The following is a 17,928-nucleotide window of genomic DNA, read 5'->3' on the forward strand; positions in this document are numbered from 1 at the left end:
CACGCTCTCCAAGTATGTGCATGTTTGAGTTTGCATGCTTAATCAGTTGCTCTAATGTTCTGTACAGGGTTTCTTACAGAAAGTGGTAAGAAGAGAGCTAGCGTGATCCTGTCTACAGAAGACCAGAGCAACTTCCAGGTCACTCAGATGAAGGTTAAAGTGAGTGTGTGTGTAGTGTTCATATCTTGCAATAGTGCATTGGTGTTCACAGCAATGGGGTTCTCATGAAGTATTAAGCATCCTCTATCAGTCTATTTGTGGCATAGTGTGTGTTTGCACTTTTGCTCCCTACCATTTGCTGTTTTCTCCATAAGATCTGTGTTTTTCAACAGGTCCGTAAAGGTGCCATTGGAGCAAAGTGTGGCCTGGTGTTTGCCTACAGTGAAGGAGACACCTTTGATGCAGAAAAACACTTCAAGAGGTTTAAGAAGTATGACTCCTGGAACTACAAGGACTACAAGGAGTTTGTGCAAGACAAGTAAGGACCTCCCCGGAGTGGTACCTGTTGAACCCCGATGAACTGCTTATTTATTTTCTTCTGGATTTAACTCGGTAGTAGTACAGTCCTCTCATGCACCAGACATCCTACCCATGTTTGTAAGGTCTGGTATAAAACGAGGCCTTGAACTAGAGTCAGTATAGTGACCTGTTCCATATGAATGAATGTGACAGTTCCATATGAATGTCTGACCCCTGGTTTGTCATGTGACCTACCTTGCAGTCTGAGGATTCCACTGCAGGCGGAGGATGAGCCCATTGGCTGGTTTGAGCTGGAGGATGACTGGAACGATGTGGAGATCAAACTGCAGACTTGTCGCGTTGCAAGGGTACTCAACACTCTTTCTCGCTCTATCTCTCTCTTTTTTCTAGTTTTACTATCGCTCTCTGCCCTGTCCAAATTATTGTTTCTCCCTCCTCTCATTCAACCACTCTTCAATACTTTCTCTCTCTGACACTCAACTCCCCTGCTCCTCCCTCTCCTCCCCATCTACCAATCAAATAAGAGTATCTATGTGCAGAAATCAGATATTACTATGTTTCCCAATATGTAATGTTAATTGTGTGAATCCATCAATTAGCAGTGTAAGAATAGTCCCACCATCCACATTTATGTAACACTCATACTGATAACTGTGAAGCTGTGAAGTGACTCTTTCCCCCCCCCCCTCCCCCAGTTCCTGATGGTGAAGTTCCTGTGTGCGCGGCAGGACAGTGCAGAGCGTCTGGGCGTCCAGTCCCTGTCCTTCAGTGGATACCTGTGTCCCGGGGCCGAGAGGCTGGATGATCTGGACGACCTGAGCCCACAAGGAGATGGCTCAGAGGGGGACATGGTCACTGGACTCACCCTGCTCAAGAAGACCCTCTTCTTCATCCAGCAGCTCACACGAGACATGGTACCCACTGTCAGTAGTACCCTCAGTCATTATACTGTAAGATTAAATTTTATTTTATTATTAAAGTGTTATGCATATTAGCGCCACACCGGCAGTCACAAGTTATGACCGCAGAAAAATTACATTTGACCCTTGATTTGCGATAACTAGGCTTCTCCAAAACTGTGATGCCACTGATAGTCATTAGTAGCCTACCAAACTTGCTAACAGCTAGCGCTCTATTGTCCCTCTAATCATTCTGACATCAATGCAAATAAAATCGAATCAAAAACTTCATGAGAGCCCTGGCATTCAGAGTTAGACCAGAATAGGATCACCTGTTGCACAGCGAGAACCAGCTCCTTGTAGCTGGTTAATTCATGGAATGAAATAAGTGTTCCTATAAGCTCATGTTGCACAACATTTCTATAGGCTATGCAATTGCATAAGAATACAGAGTTTTGATGGCCTCTATTAAAAAGGATCCCATCAGCTTTCTATAGGCTTGCTATATTTATATATATTTAACTTCAGAGTAGCCTACCTGGCTGTCATGAAAATTAACCGCAGAAAAAGCGTCTGCCATTCAAGTGCATATGGATTAAATGTCTTTTTTTTTTATCTGCTCATTCCATGACAGACTGACCAGGTGAATGGGCAATACAAAATATTTAAGTGGCTGTGAACGGGGTATGGTAGTAGGTGCCAGGCGAACCAATTTGAGCGTGTCAAGGACTGCAACGCTGCTGGGTTTTTCATACTCAACAGTTTCCTGTGTATATCAAGAATGGGCCACCACCAAACTTGGCACAACTGTGGGAAAAAATTAGTCAACATGGGCCAGCATCCCTGTGCAACACTTTCAACACCTTGTCGAGTCCATGCCCTGACGAATTGAGGCTGTTCTGAGAGCAAAAGGGGTTGCAACTCAATATTAGGAAGGTGTTCCTGGTGTTCTGTACACACAGTGGCAAGAAAAAGTATGTGAACCCTTTGGAATTACCTGGATTTCTGCATAAATTGGTCATAAAATGTGATCTGATCTTCGTCTAAGTCACATCAATAGACAAACACATTCTGCTTAAACTAATACACACAAACAATGATATGTTTTCATGTCTTTATTGAGCACACTGTGTAAACATTCACAGTGTAGGGTAGAAAAACTATGCGAACCCTTAGATTTAATAACTGGTTGACCCTCTGGCAGCAATAACCTCAAACTAATGTTTTCTGTAGTTGCGGATCAGACTTCACAACAGTCAGGAGGAACTTTGGACCATTCCTCTTTAACAAAACTGTTTCAGTTCAGCAATATTCTTGGGATGTCTGGTGTGAACCGCTCTCCTGAGGTCATGCCACAGCATCTCAAATCGAGTTGAGGTCACTCCAGAAGGTACATTTTCTTCTGTTGAAGCATTTCTGTTGTTGATATACTTCTGTGTTTTGGGTCATTGTCCTGTTGCATAACCAAACTTCTGTTGAGCTTCAATTGGCGGACAAGATAGCCTAACATTTTATTGCAAAATGTCTTGATAAACTTCCAATTACATTTTTCTGTCGATGATAGCAAGCTGTCCAGGCCCTGAGGCAGCAAAGCAGCCCCAAACCATGATGTTCCCTCCATCATACTTTACAGTTGGGATGAGGTTTGATGTTGGTGTGCTGTGCCTTTTTTTTCTCCACACATATTGTAGTGTGTTCCTTCCAAACATCTCAACTTTAGTTTAATCTGTCCACAGAATATTTTGCCAGTAGCGCTGTTGAACATTCAGGTGCTCTTTTGCGAACTTCAGGTGTGCACCATTCTTGTTTAGTGTTTTACGCATAGTAGACTCATCAGAGATTTTACCATGTTCCAGAGATTTCTGTCAGTCTTTAGCTGACACTCTAGGATTCTTCTTAACCATTGAGCATTCTGCGCTGTGCTCTTGCAGTCATCTTTTCAGGACGGCCACTCTTAGGGAGAGTAGCAATACTGCTGAACTTTCTCCATTTATTGACAATTTGTCTTACCGTGGACTGATGGACATCAAGGCTTTTAGAGATATTTTTGTAGCCCTTTCCAGCTTTATGCAAGTCAACAATTCTTAATCTTAGGTCTTCTGAGATCTCGTTTGTTCGAGGCATGGTTCACATCAGCTTCTTGTGAATTGCATTTTGAGTGTTTTTTTATAGGGCAGGGCAGCTCTCACCTACATCACCTGTCTCATTGATTGGACTCCAGGTTAGCTGACTTCTGACTCCAATTAACTTTTGGCAAAGTCATTAGCTTAGGGGTTCACATACTTTTTCCAACCTACACTGTGAATGTTTAAATTATGTATTCAATATAGACAAGAACAATACAATACTTTGTTATTTGTTTAAGCACACTGTTTGTCAATTGTTGTGCCTTAAAATTTGATCTGATCTTCATCTATGACCAATTTATGCAGAAATCCAGGTAATTCCAAGGGGTTCACATACTTTTTCTTGCCACTGTATATTATTTAGTATAAGTAAAGACCAGACTAAATTGAGAATAGTCTGATGGGTGAGAGTATTATCTAGTGCTTGTCAAATTGTGAATGAGAGACTGATGAAGTGTGTTTTTTCAAATCATTATTAGTTGCAAAATCTAAACATATAGCCTAACCTTTGTATTCCAACTAAATTTATATAAATAAGTCAATTTGGCATGTAGGAGTACCTGTTTCTTTGTTATCCGCTCAACATAGAATAGCCACTCTCCCTCAAATCGTTTGGAGACAATATCCTTTCTCTTTTATTCAGCTATGTTTATTGTATTGTTTTTTTTACTATAAAATAATACCACTGGAATTATAAGCAAATCTTGCCTGCTAAATCAACTAGTATAGCCCACAGCCATATGACATAGCCAGATCAGGACCTAACATAAGGATGACTCAGAATAGGCTATTCTATTAATTTCAAATAGGCTACTTTTTTTTCATGTCATAATGTTTATTTAGATCTGCCTAAAATAAATATTGGATTTATTGTGAAGGTGTAGGCTATATTAAATGGATGTATTATACTTTTTTAAATGTTTCGAAGGTCTGCATCAGTGGCTTGTGGGCTATGCGCGGAAGCCGGAGATGCTTAACGTGTTTGTTAATTGTTGGCGGAGAATGACCGCGAGACCTGCAGTTAATTGCATGAGAATCACCGGCTGAGAAAATGTCATGACCGCAACAGTCATAGTCATGCGTCTTTAATAATGCCCAGCCTAAATGTGCTTATAAGACATTATTTGCTGCAGCAAAATAAAATGAATCATTATATTTGCCCACTTATACACTACGTATCTCAGTGTGGTCTGTACATGTTGACTGTCTTTTAAGTCCAAGCTCAAGATGGGAGACAAATGAATAAGGCCAATTAAGTGAACTGAACTGAACTTAATTTAGGTCCGTCAGTTCTCAATATAGCTGTTGTATTAGTTTTTAGCTCTCAGATTTTAAATGGTGTAGTCGAATAACATTGCTTTGACAATGATGTTATTTGATGATCATGTTGATTGCCTGTGCATCAAATAGCTCGATAAAGACGTGATATATCTCCTCTGTATCTAACTCTGTAGGATGTGTCCCTGTTCAAGCAGAAGTTTCTACTGGATTTCAGTGGCCTCAACCTCATCCTGTTCTGGAGCTTCTATAACAAACTCCGGGAGATGTGAGTACAGAGAGACATTATACTCTAGATATGAGTCATGATTACCTATTCTGTCCATGGCCCTTCCTGTATAGATAAAGTGCACGTTTGTGTTGGTTTAATTATGGTGTGGTCATTGTGGTTCGGGATGAAGACATCTCATCACACGGTCACACATGGGACTGCTGCTTTTGTGGTCTGTGATTGGAGTATGGTCGGCGTATGACATCTGTCTAACCAACCTTCTGTCGCTCTGTCTTCCCAGTGAGGGAGAGGAGGTGATGAAGAGCAGAGTGCTGGTGCTCCAGCTGCTCCAGAACTGTTTCGCTGTGCTGCCCAGCCCCAGCTCGCTGGAATTCAGGGGCCTAGAGGAGAGCAGGGGGACTGAGGATGGAGCAGTAACCTCAGCATCAGCTTCCGCATCCCCGTCCACATCCAGCAGTAGCGAGCCAGACTCTGCCAGGGCAGTGTGCGAGCTCTACACCCACCTCTGTCAAAGTAAAGGCCTTGTACATCTATTAGACACACAATGGTACCGCTGTTTCAGTGTTACTTTTCGTAAAATGCAATGTGCTCTTGGAAGGCAAGGAAAAAATGATTAAAAAAAGCTACTGGAGACTGGTATAAAGAGTATTGGAAGTGGAGAAGGTTTAAAGTCGTGATTTGTGTTGTTGTTTTGAGCAGTTGTAGATGGTCCGGAGGCTGAGGGGACAGTGGACAAAGCCCTGAGGAAGGAGGCAGTGAAAGCCGTTCTGAACGGAGCGGCCATCTTCTTCCCAGACAAACAAAGCAGAAGAGACAAACTCTTCCACATGATGGTGAGTGACTGGGAAAGAGCTCCATCTGCTGCTTGACAGACCATTGGCATTGGGGGAACTTTGTGCTGTTTCTGTTGCTTTTAACAGCTATACACGATATTCTGTTTTTAATTGTTTCAGAAAAACATCACAGAGGAGGATCAGCCAGAGTCTGTGAAGTTGACGTTTGAATCGCTTTGTAATTACTTCAGGTAATAATGTACACACACACACACACACACACACACACACACACACACACACACACACACACACACACACACACACACACACAAGTGATGAATTAGAGCTCAGTTGTCTTCCCTTCCTCTGCTACAGTGACCAAGATCCCAGTGGCCTTCTCCTGCTCCCTCCAAAAGGAGCTCCTTCAGACTTTGACATCAGCCCCATCCTCAGTGTCATGGAGACCTTGCTACTGGTGGCCACTCGGGAAGTGAGTCGTCATTCCCACCCCACTTCTTTACTTCTTTCATCTCATACAGTTATACACAAACTGAGATGACTTTACTTACTTAACCATAATCCCTTTTAGCCCCTAGTGGAGCAAATGGCCTCAACAGTGCACCTGTTTTGGGCAGTTTCCTTGACCTCGTTCCAAACTGTAACGTCGTTCCAAACTGTTAATTAAGGTAATCCCTTCTGTATGTCTCGCTCTCTCTCTCGCTCTCTCTCTATCAGTGTGAGGTGATGATGGTGGATGTGAGTGGCGGGGCCAGCAGGAAGGTGCTACTGTCTCTGTTCTGGGCTCTGCAGGGCAGCCTGCTCTCCTGGTGTTACCTGCAACTCAAAGGAGGAGCTGCTGCAGCCCCCACCGCTGCAGACCTGGCCAGAGATATTCTCCTCAAATGTAAGTGTCTCACCAATATGTCTGACTTTCAATATCCCTGTGTACAGGCTCTCCTAGTTAGTTAGTTGAAGAGGAATAAATGAACAGCATGTCCTTGATTTGTTGTTACATAGGACAATACTGTCAATGGATGCTAGAGTGGGTCATTGAATTAAAGGACTGATTAACTTTTTTTTTTTACCAAATCAACATAAATAGCTTATTACAGTAGGGCCCAAACACTTTTTTTTTGCAATTGAACTTGGTTTGGGTGAAACTTATCCTACCTGCAATAGACTTCCTCATTGCTTGTTCTGCAGTATGGGAGCCACGGATAAACATCAACAAAGGCTCCAAAGGCACCCAAATACATCCTCTTAGAAACGGCAAATGCTCCCACGTGGAAATGTAACGCTGAAGTCCACCAAAACGGAATAAGCGGATCATTTCATGTGTGCAGCATCTAAAGACCCGCTAAGAGCTTTGCAGTTTCTAAAAAAAAATATTATTATTAGTATTTGGGTATTTTTGGATGTTTATTGCGGAAAGGTACGTTTCTCAAAACCAAGCCAATTCCTCCAAAAAGTATCTCTAACATGCCATTTTCTTAAACAATAGGGATTTTGGGAGGGGAAAAAAAGGTGAACCGCTCCTTTAATTACACTTTGAGGTTGAAGGGCATCTGTAAATGAATTAAATTACAGAGATCCACAGCGAATAAATAGTGTGTCTCTTCTCTCTCCCTGTAGATGTGGATCAGTTCCTGGGCAGCACTAAGACCGTGCTGGGAGACCTGCTGCAGAGATACAGTGGAGCTGAAATCACTGACAAACTCAATGGATCCATCCTGGCCATGGCCACCAGACAGATGGTACACTCTCTTTGTTTCTATCACTGTGGAACCCCCCTTGCCTCTTATCACTTACTGCGTGCTATGTCACTCATTCAATAGTCAGTTCTGCGAATCTGGACATGTAGTAGTTACCCAGCAGTTTGTAAAATCCACCTGTCGCATGTCTGGCCTTTATGTTCTACCTAAACTGAACGAGCTAACCGTGCCATCACACTGAACCAGAGAGATGCTCATGCTAACCTTCTTGTCTGTCAGATGTTAATGCTAATACCAACCCTCTGGGTCTGTCTCTGTCAGATGATCTTCTTGTTGGAGCTGTGTTTCCTGGACATCCCTCACTGTATTCTGCTCACCAGTTTCTCCTCTCTGGTTGTGCTGCTGAAAAACCTCTCCAGTGAAACGGCAGACATCTTCTCTAAGGTCAGTCGACCTTCATACTACCGTAGTGGACTGGGACTGTTTGATGTCATAAAGAACTGTATGGTTTATGTTAAAGGAACCGAATGAACCCATATGCTGCTTTTGTCTGATTTGATTACGGTTACAACATTCCAGCAACTGTCCCAACATGAGAGAATATGATATATCCTCCAACCAGGATTTCTGGAAAACTGCAGAATTTTAGGAAAGTTACCTCAAGTTTGCAACCCTAGATGTGATGTTAATGTGATATGTGTTGTGTCCCTGCCAGGTGGACCTGGAGAGCTGCCAGCAGCCCCAGCAGCCAGTGGTCCTGAGGACCTGGAACATGGAGTCTCCTCATAACTACGAGAACAGCAGACACGAGACCACGATCTTCGCCTGCCCCGGGGCCACTTCCTTCGAGGTGGAGTTTGACGAACGCAGTGAGACAGAGAAGAGGTGAGCATAAGAGCCACACGCCATTCTGTCTCTCTCTTTATCTCTGTCTTCCTGTCTCTTTTCTTTCTTTCTCTCTCTCTCTCTCTCATCTCTCTCTTCTCTCTCTTCTCTCTCTCTCTCTCTCTCTCTCTCTCTCTCTCTCTCTCTCTCTCTATATATATATATATATATATATATATATATATATATATATATATATATATATATTCTGTTCTTTTTATTGAACATTATGCCTTATCAGATACACTTATTCTTAGCATATCTGACCAACTGTTTGCATGCATGTAATTATTTGAATTCCTCTTCATGTTACATAATATCATCAAGAGATTAAGGAAATCTCTTTACATTTCCATTACCTCATGTAGCGTTCTCTTGAATCCTGGCAGATACGACTACCTAGAGTTCACAGACGCCAGAGGAGGGAAGGTCCGCTACGACATGAAGGTCGGGACTGAGAAATGGCCAAAGGTAGGTAACCACGGCTGAGATTAGGGCAGTGGCAAGGTAGGCCCCTAAATGGCAGGTAATCCAAGAAAAAAGACCAGCAGGCGGCCAGTACTTTGCAATAAACTTTTAGTGAACAATAAACAGAAAATATTTACTAAAGAATACATATAGGAGCAGCTCAGCATTGTACATGAGGACGCACAACTGCAGGGTGTTTCTAGAAATAGAGGCGGGGACAAGTAAATGTCACATGACAGGAAAATAAACTATATACCTAACATATATGCTACATTTTCACATCACAAGATGAAAAATAACACACGGGAATATATTCGAAGGAAGAGCGTAAAGAACAGTACAGGCACTGGTGCGCAAAACACGTTCTATAAAAAAGAGACTGTCGCGATTATCAAAAACTCTGATTAACAAGGAAAATCCACAAGGCTATACTAGTCAGTCTAGATATACTAGAAAAAAGATTAGTTCTATTTGTTTTAGTCTGTGGGGAGCAAATGTATATTTTTGTTGAAGAAAAGGGTCCAAATCAGCACCTCTCATTCCTCTGCATTTTCTCTATTGCCCAGAACTGTAGTTCATTGACTGTGTGTTAGTGCAGGATAAAGTGGGCTGCTAGAGGGTAGTTGTCATCCTTACGTCTAATAGAGCTTTTGTGTTCTGTGATCCGTGTTCTCAGTGCGCGTGTGGTCTTCCCGATGTATTAGGGCGCTGGATAGCCTTGATGACTCCTTCAGAGGAGCATTTAGTCAGGCTCTTCAGGGTGATTGGCTTGTTGGTTTTTGGATGCGGATATTGTTTCAGTTTTTGTGACTGTGCGTACCAGGAACAGTGTGTGCAGGTAACCACGGCTACCCGAGACATTACCGAAAGTACTAGGTGTTTACTAAGAAAACACAATGGTGAATTTATAATTGGGTAGTTATAACCTATGAATGACTTGTCTGTTTCTTTGGCGTCTTGTCCCCTTGTCTGTGGTAATGACAGTTCTCCATTGTGTTGTTTGCTCTGCAGAAGGTGACGTTTGAGGCTGGACCCCAGCTGCAGTTCCTGTTCCACTCAGACAGCAGCAACAATGAGTGGGGCTATAAGTTCACAGTGACGGCCCACGGCCTGCCTGATATCACCGTGTCCTGGATGTCAGACCTACAGCTCCTGGTGGCCCGACTCATGGGCCGCCTGGCCTCCAGAACCATGGCCCTCAAATCACCCCACGGTGAGAGGGAGGGATGGGGAGAGGGATTTAGAGGGGGTGGAAGAAGGGAAGGAGGTAGGGGGTTAAAGGGCGATGGAGACAGATAATTGAGAGAGAGAAAAATCTCCCCATTTCTGTTCTTTCTCCTAATTCACACTAAGGCCTGCACCCAAAAATATTACCCTCCCTAGTATATGTGGTTTTTGATCATATGTTGATATGTTGTCATCAGAGATCCGCAGTGTGAAGGAGCTTCCTGCTGGGAAGATGGCCCACGTCCTGTCCTCTCCTCTGTGGAAGCCTGTCTTCAGACACGGACTCATTGAATCTCCCCACGTCCACACAGATGAGGTATGGTGTACGAGCACTGAGTCCGTGTTTATATTTGTATATACCTCTCACTCCATAGCTGAATGCCAATGCATAAATGCAGGTCACATCATATTGTTGCAGCCACAGAATGAAATAGAAAAGTATTTGATTGTATATCTGTGGTTACTGCACTTTCTAATATTCTCTCTTGCTCTGTGAATCAGGTGATGACATGCCAGCCAGGTTGTTCTGATTGTTTCATGAGATTCTGTGACGACTTTGGTCACTGGAACCCGACAGAGGAGCCACTAGACAGCAGGACTCAGTTGATGAAAAGCCTCATGCTGGCCTGCAAGAAGCAGCCAATTAGGAACGAGATAGTTGCGGGGTGGAAGGCTGACATGGCGGTGAATGCCATCTTTGCAGCCATGATTTACCACACGCCAGCCCTCAACCAAGCTCTCAGGATCTATGGTAAATTGAATAATTAGATTGAGTGATTCATTTAATTTATTTGATAATTACAAAAATGGCGCCATGTTAACCTCACCCCTATTCACTTTTTCTAAAGCAGGATGCCTTTTCACATTTTCTAAATGTCCATATAATCTTCTCCGCATTGTGCTACACAATAACCTTACGCAAAATGTGCTGTGGCATTTGAACATCTCAAAGCTGCGTTATGTTTCTTTCAATGAGAAAAGCATTTCCTTTTAGTCTGTTCAACAGTATTGAGACTCTATCACAGAACTTGATTGATAGATCCATGACTCTGCGAACGACGCAGTACCTGCAGTGAGAAACTGTCAAGGGCTTGAGGTGCTCAACATCAGCTTTTAGGCTGGTGTTAAGGCCCCCATTAATCTGAGATTGATCCATTATTTGAAGAATCTCACTCAAATGATACACTAAAGTATTACCCTCCCTAGTCCCTAGTATATTTGGTTTTGGATTGGTTTTGTGATATGTTGTCATCAGAGATCCACAGTGTGAAGGAGCTTCCCATTAATCTGAGATTGATCCATTATTTGAAGAATCTCACTCAAATGATACACAAAAGTATTGCAGGTCTGACATCCAGGACACGGTGATGTCAGGCAGGCCGTGGGCCGTCACTGTGAACTTATAGCCCCACTCCTTGTTGCTGCTGTCTGAGTGGAACAGGAACTGCAGCTGGGGTCCAGCCTCAAACGTCACCTTCTGCGGAGCAAACAACACAATGGAGAACTGTCATTACCACAGACAAGGGGACAAGATGACAATTCATAGGTTATAACTGTCCAATTGTCAATTCACCATGTGTTTTCTTAGTAAACACCTAGTACTTTTCAACATTTTCTTTGTGACACACAGAAGAGTCCTGTCACATGGCTGAAAATACTTTCTTTGTGACGCTTTCAGATCGCAGAAATCCCCTCAGAGCAGTTCTGTTGCTGGATCTAGAACGGTTGGAATGATATCACTATTGTGGACTTTACATTTAAGTGACTTGAGGTTCCTACACCTAATGACTAACAAGGTCTCTCAGATTACAGAGAACAGATTCTTTGGGCTGCAAAGGTTAGAGACCCTAACGTTGGAAAGTAATCCAATCATAAACATGGGAAGATTCTGCATTCGTCCATCTCACCTCCCTGAAGAACAGCCAGGGGACAGAGTCATGTCCACGTCATCTTTTGGCTTAACAGGGAGGTGGAGATGACGTGCAAAAATGAAAATGGTGGGCCTTCCGAGTGGCACAGCGGTCTAAGGCACTGCATCGCAGTGCTTGAGGCATCACTACAGACCCGGGTTTGATCCTGGGCTGTGTCGCAGACGGACGCGACATCTAGAGTTTTCTTTCCTCTCAACTAAGTTCCTTCCTCCTACATAACTACCTTTATTACAAGAGGAGTATTCAATATTTACAGACTTGGGGTGAAAAACGTATTTATTATCATTTATTTTTTTTACATTTTGTTCTGTGCTATGCTCTAGATGTTTAGAAAGTGGGATAGGCGTACTGGTGGCCAGTGAGAATAAGACGCTAATCCCTATCATGGTTGTTATGTGCTCACCGCTGTTGTTGATATCCACTGTTTTAATTAGATTCACATTTGTTTAATTTGGGTAGTGAATTGACTAAAATGTTCCTTCACCCCCCCTTTTATGTACTAGTAGCCAGCCAGGGTGGTCAGGCGAGTCTGAGTGAAGACTTTGTGCAGGTCTTCTCACTGGCTGAGAGCATCAAAACATGGATGGTGAGTGTCTTTTGAGTGAATCATTAAACTCAAATGATTCCTTTGATTGGTTCATTGGCTATACAATTTCATACGGCAATTGAATTATATTTCTATGGGAAATGAACCTAGAAACTGCATATACACACAGCCACACAGAAGACAAATAACACACAATCAAAGGCCCCTATCAGTGGTGTGAGTGTGTTGTGTTCTGTTGTTTTCAGTTGGAGATGAAGCAGCGGTATCTGGTGGGCAAAATGAATGTCTCTGAGGAGGAGAAGGAGGAGGGCCACTGTGAAGTAACCATGGATGGTCTTGGTGAGCACTTACAACCCTTCTGATTTGTATTTTAAACGTACTGATTCAAATATCTTAACTAGAATCATGCATATTTATGGACAAATGTTTCAAATCTCTCCCTCCTGCCACTTCCTTCTCCTCTAGCTGAGATGGTCCTTGGGAAGGCCAATCTTTTGTTGAGATTCCCCCCCAGTGGCGCTTCTTCTCGCTTGGACACCGACTTCTCCAGGGTAGCAGAGGGCAGCGCTGTCCTCCTCCGCTCCACCTCCATATCAGAGGGGGACTTCCAGCCGAGCACCTCGTTGGGAACCCAGTCCTCCCAGGCAGCAGGCTCTGAGGTGGGGGGCTGTGAGGCGAGGTCTGGAGCTGTGGGCCCAGTGCCTGGACCAGGCTGCCCTCATTCTTTCAGGGTCCATCCCCAAGGTTCGACAGCTTCTGACCCAGGGCCGGGCCCATCCAGCCAGGGCCTCCTGGGATCCACAGAGAGCCTGTCTTACCAGCCAGGGGCAGCAGAGCCTGCCTCCCCCTCCACCTTCCCCCGGAAGGCTCCCTCCTTCAGCCGGGGCCGCCTCCGCCTCCTCTCCTTGCGCTCTGTGGAAGAGCCTCGCTCTGCCCCCTCTATCAAGGAACGCTACCCTCTCCTCAAACACATCATCAACTTCATGAAGGACCAGACACTGACTACTGTCAGGTATGTGTCACTGTCATCCACACACTGGGCACTGGAAGGCTTAATTTTTTGGCTTTGTTGATTAGGAAGCAGTGATTCCCTTTTACTCATTTATAGATGTGTTATTATATTGTCGTTCTTAAACTATTAGATTGAACAGACTTGCTCTCTAGAGCCAATGTTGTGATTTATGTTTTGCTAAGCCTTTTGTTTTTGTGTGCGTATTTATATTTATCTACCTGTGCAGTGTCCGGCAGACGCTGTCCTTGAACAAGGCCCAGGCTCAGAGTGTGTGTAAGGTACTGGAGACGGTGCAGCAGTGTTTACTGTCCCTGGGGAAACCACACCTCTTCCAGGCCCCCTGCATTCTGTTCCTACAGGAACTGCTGGCCTGCCAGAAAGACTTCACCAGGTCCGTCTGAACCTATCAAGACTGATTTTATCATGTGTAATGTAGCTGTCATAAAGGCTTCATGATTGCATGCATAACGGTCTGATTGAGATCCACTGATTTGTATTGATATAATGATCTATTCCCACCTTATTTTCCTGTTAAGACACTCATTCAGGGTTTGTTTTCCCTGGGCAGTTATTTCTCCCAGTTGTCTGGAAGTGGGCAGGAGCTGAGAGAGAAGGTGAGGAGGTCCTACCATCGACTAGTCCTCATGCTGGTGGAGGCAGTACAAGGCTTCAGCAGTCTCAACGAGAAGTATGTATTCATTAATCTCTGTTCAGTTGAAAATCTGCTGCATAGAGAGACATAACGTGTCATAAGCCTGTGTTATAAGAGTTATACTGGTCGACTCCTCCCGTCTCCCATTAAATGTGCTGATTGATAACTCATTTGAGTTCTTCCCTTCCCCTCCCCAGGGTCCTGCTGCCTGCCCTTTCCTGTGTTCAGACATGCCTGCTGCATCTCCTGGACATGAGCTGGGAGGTGCAGGACCTCCCCCTGTTCCTCCAGATCAAACTACCTGACCTCCTCCTCACCATGTCCCAGGAGAACATCAGCGTGCACGACATTGCCATCAGGTACTGTCCGTTGAGAGCGAGAGGAATGGTGCCAACTAGTGGTGTGGAGTGGTGGCGCTGTTTACTAGCATTTCACCAAGGGTTCAACTACTCTATCTTCACAATATATGCCACATAACGTACATTGTTTTGCATTAGACACAACCGCCTTCTTCATGCGCTACAAGACTTGAATGTTGTGGCCTATAAAAAAAATCTACTCTCAGTTTTTATTTGATGACCATGCTCCGCTAGATATTAGCCAGACAAAAGGGTAGGATATCACCTGAAGGTAACGTGTTACCTAAATGTGAGAAAATGGCTGCCTCATCTTCCACCCTGTCTGATTTTTGTCCCCAGTCAGTGGACGGAGGAGGATGAGATAGCAGACTACAAGAAGAACCGGGACTGGATGGACGAGTGTGTGGACGGGATGTTTGAGAAGTGGTATGACAAGATTGACGAGGAGGGTTCCATGGAGGACAGGAGAAAGGTAGAGTGGACTCGGCCCTATTAATCCCTAATACTCAATCCCTAGTCCCTACCCCCTCCGGAACCCATGTAGATCTGAGAGTATCGGATAACGTCGTTCCATTTTGATTTCCATCACTTTTTGACCGCTCCGCTTTTTGATTTGAACAAAACTTTTTACACGTATTTGGCGATGGTAGATGTGGTCAGAAAGAGACTATCTGGAGCTCAATGCCAAAACATTTCAAAGATAAATGGTTGAGTTAGATATATCATTTAAAAGCCTCGGAACACGGTTGTCAAACAGGGTGGGTGTCATTGTGGGATAAATAAGATGCATGACTAACGAAAATACAGACTGGTCAATTCAGTTCCACTAAATTATGCAAATGTGCCTATTGACAGATAAGCATGACTGGTCAAATTTAACTGTTAACATCCCTACTGCGTGGTCATGTGCTTAGTTCCTTATTTGAGTCAAATAAAAACAGACATAGTCGGTATTTTAAGGCGGCAGCTGATCCACAAAAACATCCGGGATCTCTGCAATATGAATAATTGGCAAACATTTACTCATAGTCTTCTTCTGAAAACCATCTCCTAATCTCTGATATATTATGTGGTCACTTGTAAAATAGCAAGGGAAAGTTGCCATGTGAAGAATATGTAGCTGGTGTTACACATTTATCCTGAACAGGGTTCTTTCAGGACCCCAGAGATATAGAATGGCCATGATGAGGAAGTTAGGAATTTAACAAAAAATGTCAATTCTAATTACAATTTTGTCATTGAAATGCATTGAGGACAATTGGAATTAGAATTTCAGTGTACCACTTGAATTGAAATGGAATTGACCCCAACCATGTCCATGATATTGTCCAAAAGCTTGAGGTAGTTAACCCTCCCTGTCCTCAGATGCACATGTTCATAGCTCGTTATTGCGACCTGCTCAACGTGGTGATCTCCTGTGATGGCTGTGAGAGGATGGCCCCCTGGCACCGGTACCGCTGTCTGCAGTGTATGGACATGGACCTGTGCAAGACCTGCTTCCTCAGTGAGTACACACACTCCCATTGCACACACACACCCTACCTGTGTAGAGCTGGACCTGAAGTGTCTTGTTTAAGCTTCAACGTGAGAACGTACAACAGTTGCATCTTTCCTCAAAACTACCTGAACCGTCTCTGTGTGTATCTAGGTGGTGCCAAACCCGAGGGTCACGAGGACGACCATGAGATGGTGAACATGGAGTATGCGTGTGACCACTGCCAGGGCCTCATTGTGGGCAGCAGGATCAACTGTAATGTCTGTGAAGACTTTGACCTCTGCTTCGGCTGCTACAATGCCAAGAAATACCCCGACAGGTAACAGACTAACACATTTTTGTTTCGGAAACACTTTAGGTATAACGCTAAAAGCATGTATGAGGCTTTATAATGTCTTTTAATGAGGCTTATTATATGTTACGTCTCTATCTAATCGATCTAAAAACCTGCTAAAGCTGATACGTCTTCCTCAGTAGAATTGACTGCGGCGGTAATGCACAGGTACTGCAGCAGCTTACCGTCTCTCACCCTGTCTCTTGTTTTTCCTTCATGTCGTCCTCCAGTCACCTCCCGACCCATCGGATCACCGTCTGTCCCATGGTGACCATCAGGATCAGTGACCGCCACCGTCTCATCCAGCCCTACATCCACAACTACTCCTGGCTGCTGTTTGCTGCCTTGGCCCTGTACACCTCAGGTAAACGTGCTCAACTCCTATCCTCTGGCATAAAAATGAAAGGGAGCTTCAAGTCAATAGTCTGTCACATAACAATGACGATATGGGACCAGCACTCAACTTGATGGAGTTGTAATTGTCATTGAAAAGTATTTGTTTCTTTTCTTTACACCTCAGACTTGAGCAGCGAGAGACAGCAGGAGGGGGAGCCTCTGGGGCCAGACACCCTGACCCAGGCCTCCGGCCTGCAGACACGCTGCTCGCAGCTCATTACCGAGTGCCTGCTCAAGGGACAGACTGGCAAAGGTAGGCCTGTATATCTTTTAGTGATAGGGAGGGAAACGGGAAACGTACTTGTTAGGGTTTCTATTGAATCATTCCATCCCTGTGTGTGTGCAGGTCTGCGGTCCTCTGCCCTGCTGTCCCTGCTGGCCTCTAATGAGTCAGAGAGTGAGCTGTGTCCTGAGTCACCCTCCCAGGAGCTCAGCATCAACACCACCACAGAAGACACATCCTCTCTGCCTGGCTCCACCACTGCTATCTGCTCACCACTGCCCTCTAGGGACAAGGTGAGTTACTAGACCCTGGCCTGGAGCCAGGCCTCGGCTTCCATATTGTGTCCCTACTCCTTGTAAAATGTCTGTTTTTACCGATGTGATTCTGCTTCAGAATCCATTTCCCCCTGCAGCTGTTCACTTCTACTACTCCAATACACCACCACACACTGACGATCCTTCTTCTGTTTGTCCATCAGAGTAAAGCCCAGGGGAAGGAGAAAGGGAAGGAGAAGGAGGTGCAGTCTCCCCCTGCTGCCCTGGAGGTGTGCTCCACGTCAGAGGGAGAAGGAGGACAGGAGAAGGGGAAGAAGAAGCTGGTGAAACAGGACACCCTAGACTCGTCAAGCCTCAGCCAGACCCCGTCTCTGTCCAGTGAGGGAACACTCTCTCCCGTGGTCAGAGGTGAGGAGGGAAGGACCAGCCTTGTGCTTTTCTAATCACCCCCCATGGAATTTAGGAGTCGCTTTGAATCCAATTCAATTGAATGTGTGTCAGACTATTGTTAGCTTTCATCACCAATTGGTGAAATGGTACAAGAATGTTGCGCATGTCTTATAGCTGAATTGAATGTTGTCCTGTCTAAGTCATTCTGTCCACCGACCTGTTTGAATGAGT

At 44.4% G+C, this 17,928-nt stretch overlaps 1 protein-coding gene across 5 annotated transcripts in view; it reads left to right on the forward strand.

Annotated features, from left to right (window-relative positions):
- The window catches only part of zzef1 (zinc finger, ZZ-type with EF hand domain 1), a 50,372-nt gene that overhangs the window by 5,587 nt on the left and 26,857 nt on the right, over positions 1-17,928 (forward strand). Inside the window, exons 10-39 of one of the 5 annotated variants that reach the window (XM_042327111.1) lie at positions 68-159; positions 333-478; positions 722-827; positions 1,176-1,430; positions 4,960-5,051; positions 5,296-5,528; positions 5,715-5,848; positions 5,969-6,039; positions 6,167-6,281; positions 6,527-6,695; positions 7,424-7,545; positions 7,825-7,947; positions 8,219-8,388; positions 8,778-8,859; positions 9,868-10,069; positions 10,281-10,399; positions 10,585-10,834; positions 12,518-12,600; positions 12,807-12,900; positions 13,027-13,573; positions 13,800-13,964; positions 14,142-14,261; positions 14,423-14,584; positions 14,924-15,056; positions 15,950-16,088; positions 16,233-16,398; positions 16,644-16,777; positions 16,934-17,062; positions 17,156-17,325; positions 17,511-17,715. In XM_042327111.1, the coding sequence (XP_042183045.1) occupies positions 68-159; positions 333-478; positions 722-827; positions 1,176-1,430; positions 4,960-5,051; positions 5,296-5,528; positions 5,715-5,848; positions 5,969-6,039; positions 6,167-6,281; positions 6,527-6,695; positions 7,424-7,545; positions 7,825-7,947; positions 8,219-8,388; positions 8,778-8,859; positions 9,868-10,069; positions 10,281-10,399; positions 10,585-10,834; positions 12,518-12,600; positions 12,807-12,900; positions 13,027-13,573; positions 13,800-13,964; positions 14,142-14,261; positions 14,423-14,584; positions 14,924-15,056; positions 15,950-16,088; positions 16,233-16,398; positions 16,644-16,777; positions 16,934-17,062; positions 17,156-17,325; positions 17,511-17,715 (4,728 nt within the window). The remainder of the gene's footprint in view (positions 1-67; positions 160-332; positions 479-721; positions 828-1,175; positions 1,431-4,959; positions 5,052-5,295; positions 5,529-5,714; positions 5,849-5,968; positions 6,040-6,166; positions 6,282-6,526; positions 6,696-7,423; positions 7,546-7,824; positions 7,948-8,218; positions 8,389-8,777; positions 8,860-9,867; positions 10,070-10,280; positions 10,400-10,584; positions 10,835-12,517; positions 12,601-12,806; positions 12,901-13,026; positions 13,574-13,799; positions 13,965-14,141; positions 14,262-14,422; positions 14,585-14,923; positions 15,057-15,949; positions 16,089-16,232; positions 16,399-16,643; positions 16,778-16,933; positions 17,063-17,155; positions 17,326-17,510; positions 17,716-17,928) is intronic. The other 4 variants (XM_042327112.1, XM_042327113.1, XM_042327115.1 and 1 more) reach the window with 4 other exon arrangements.

This window comes from Oncorhynchus tshawytscha, linkage group LG09 (genome assembly GCF_018296145.1).
Source record: "Oncorhynchus tshawytscha isolate Ot180627B linkage group LG09, Otsh_v2.0, whole genome shotgun sequence".
NCBI lineage: Eukaryota > Metazoa > Chordata > Actinopteri > Salmoniformes > Salmonidae > Oncorhynchus > Oncorhynchus tshawytscha.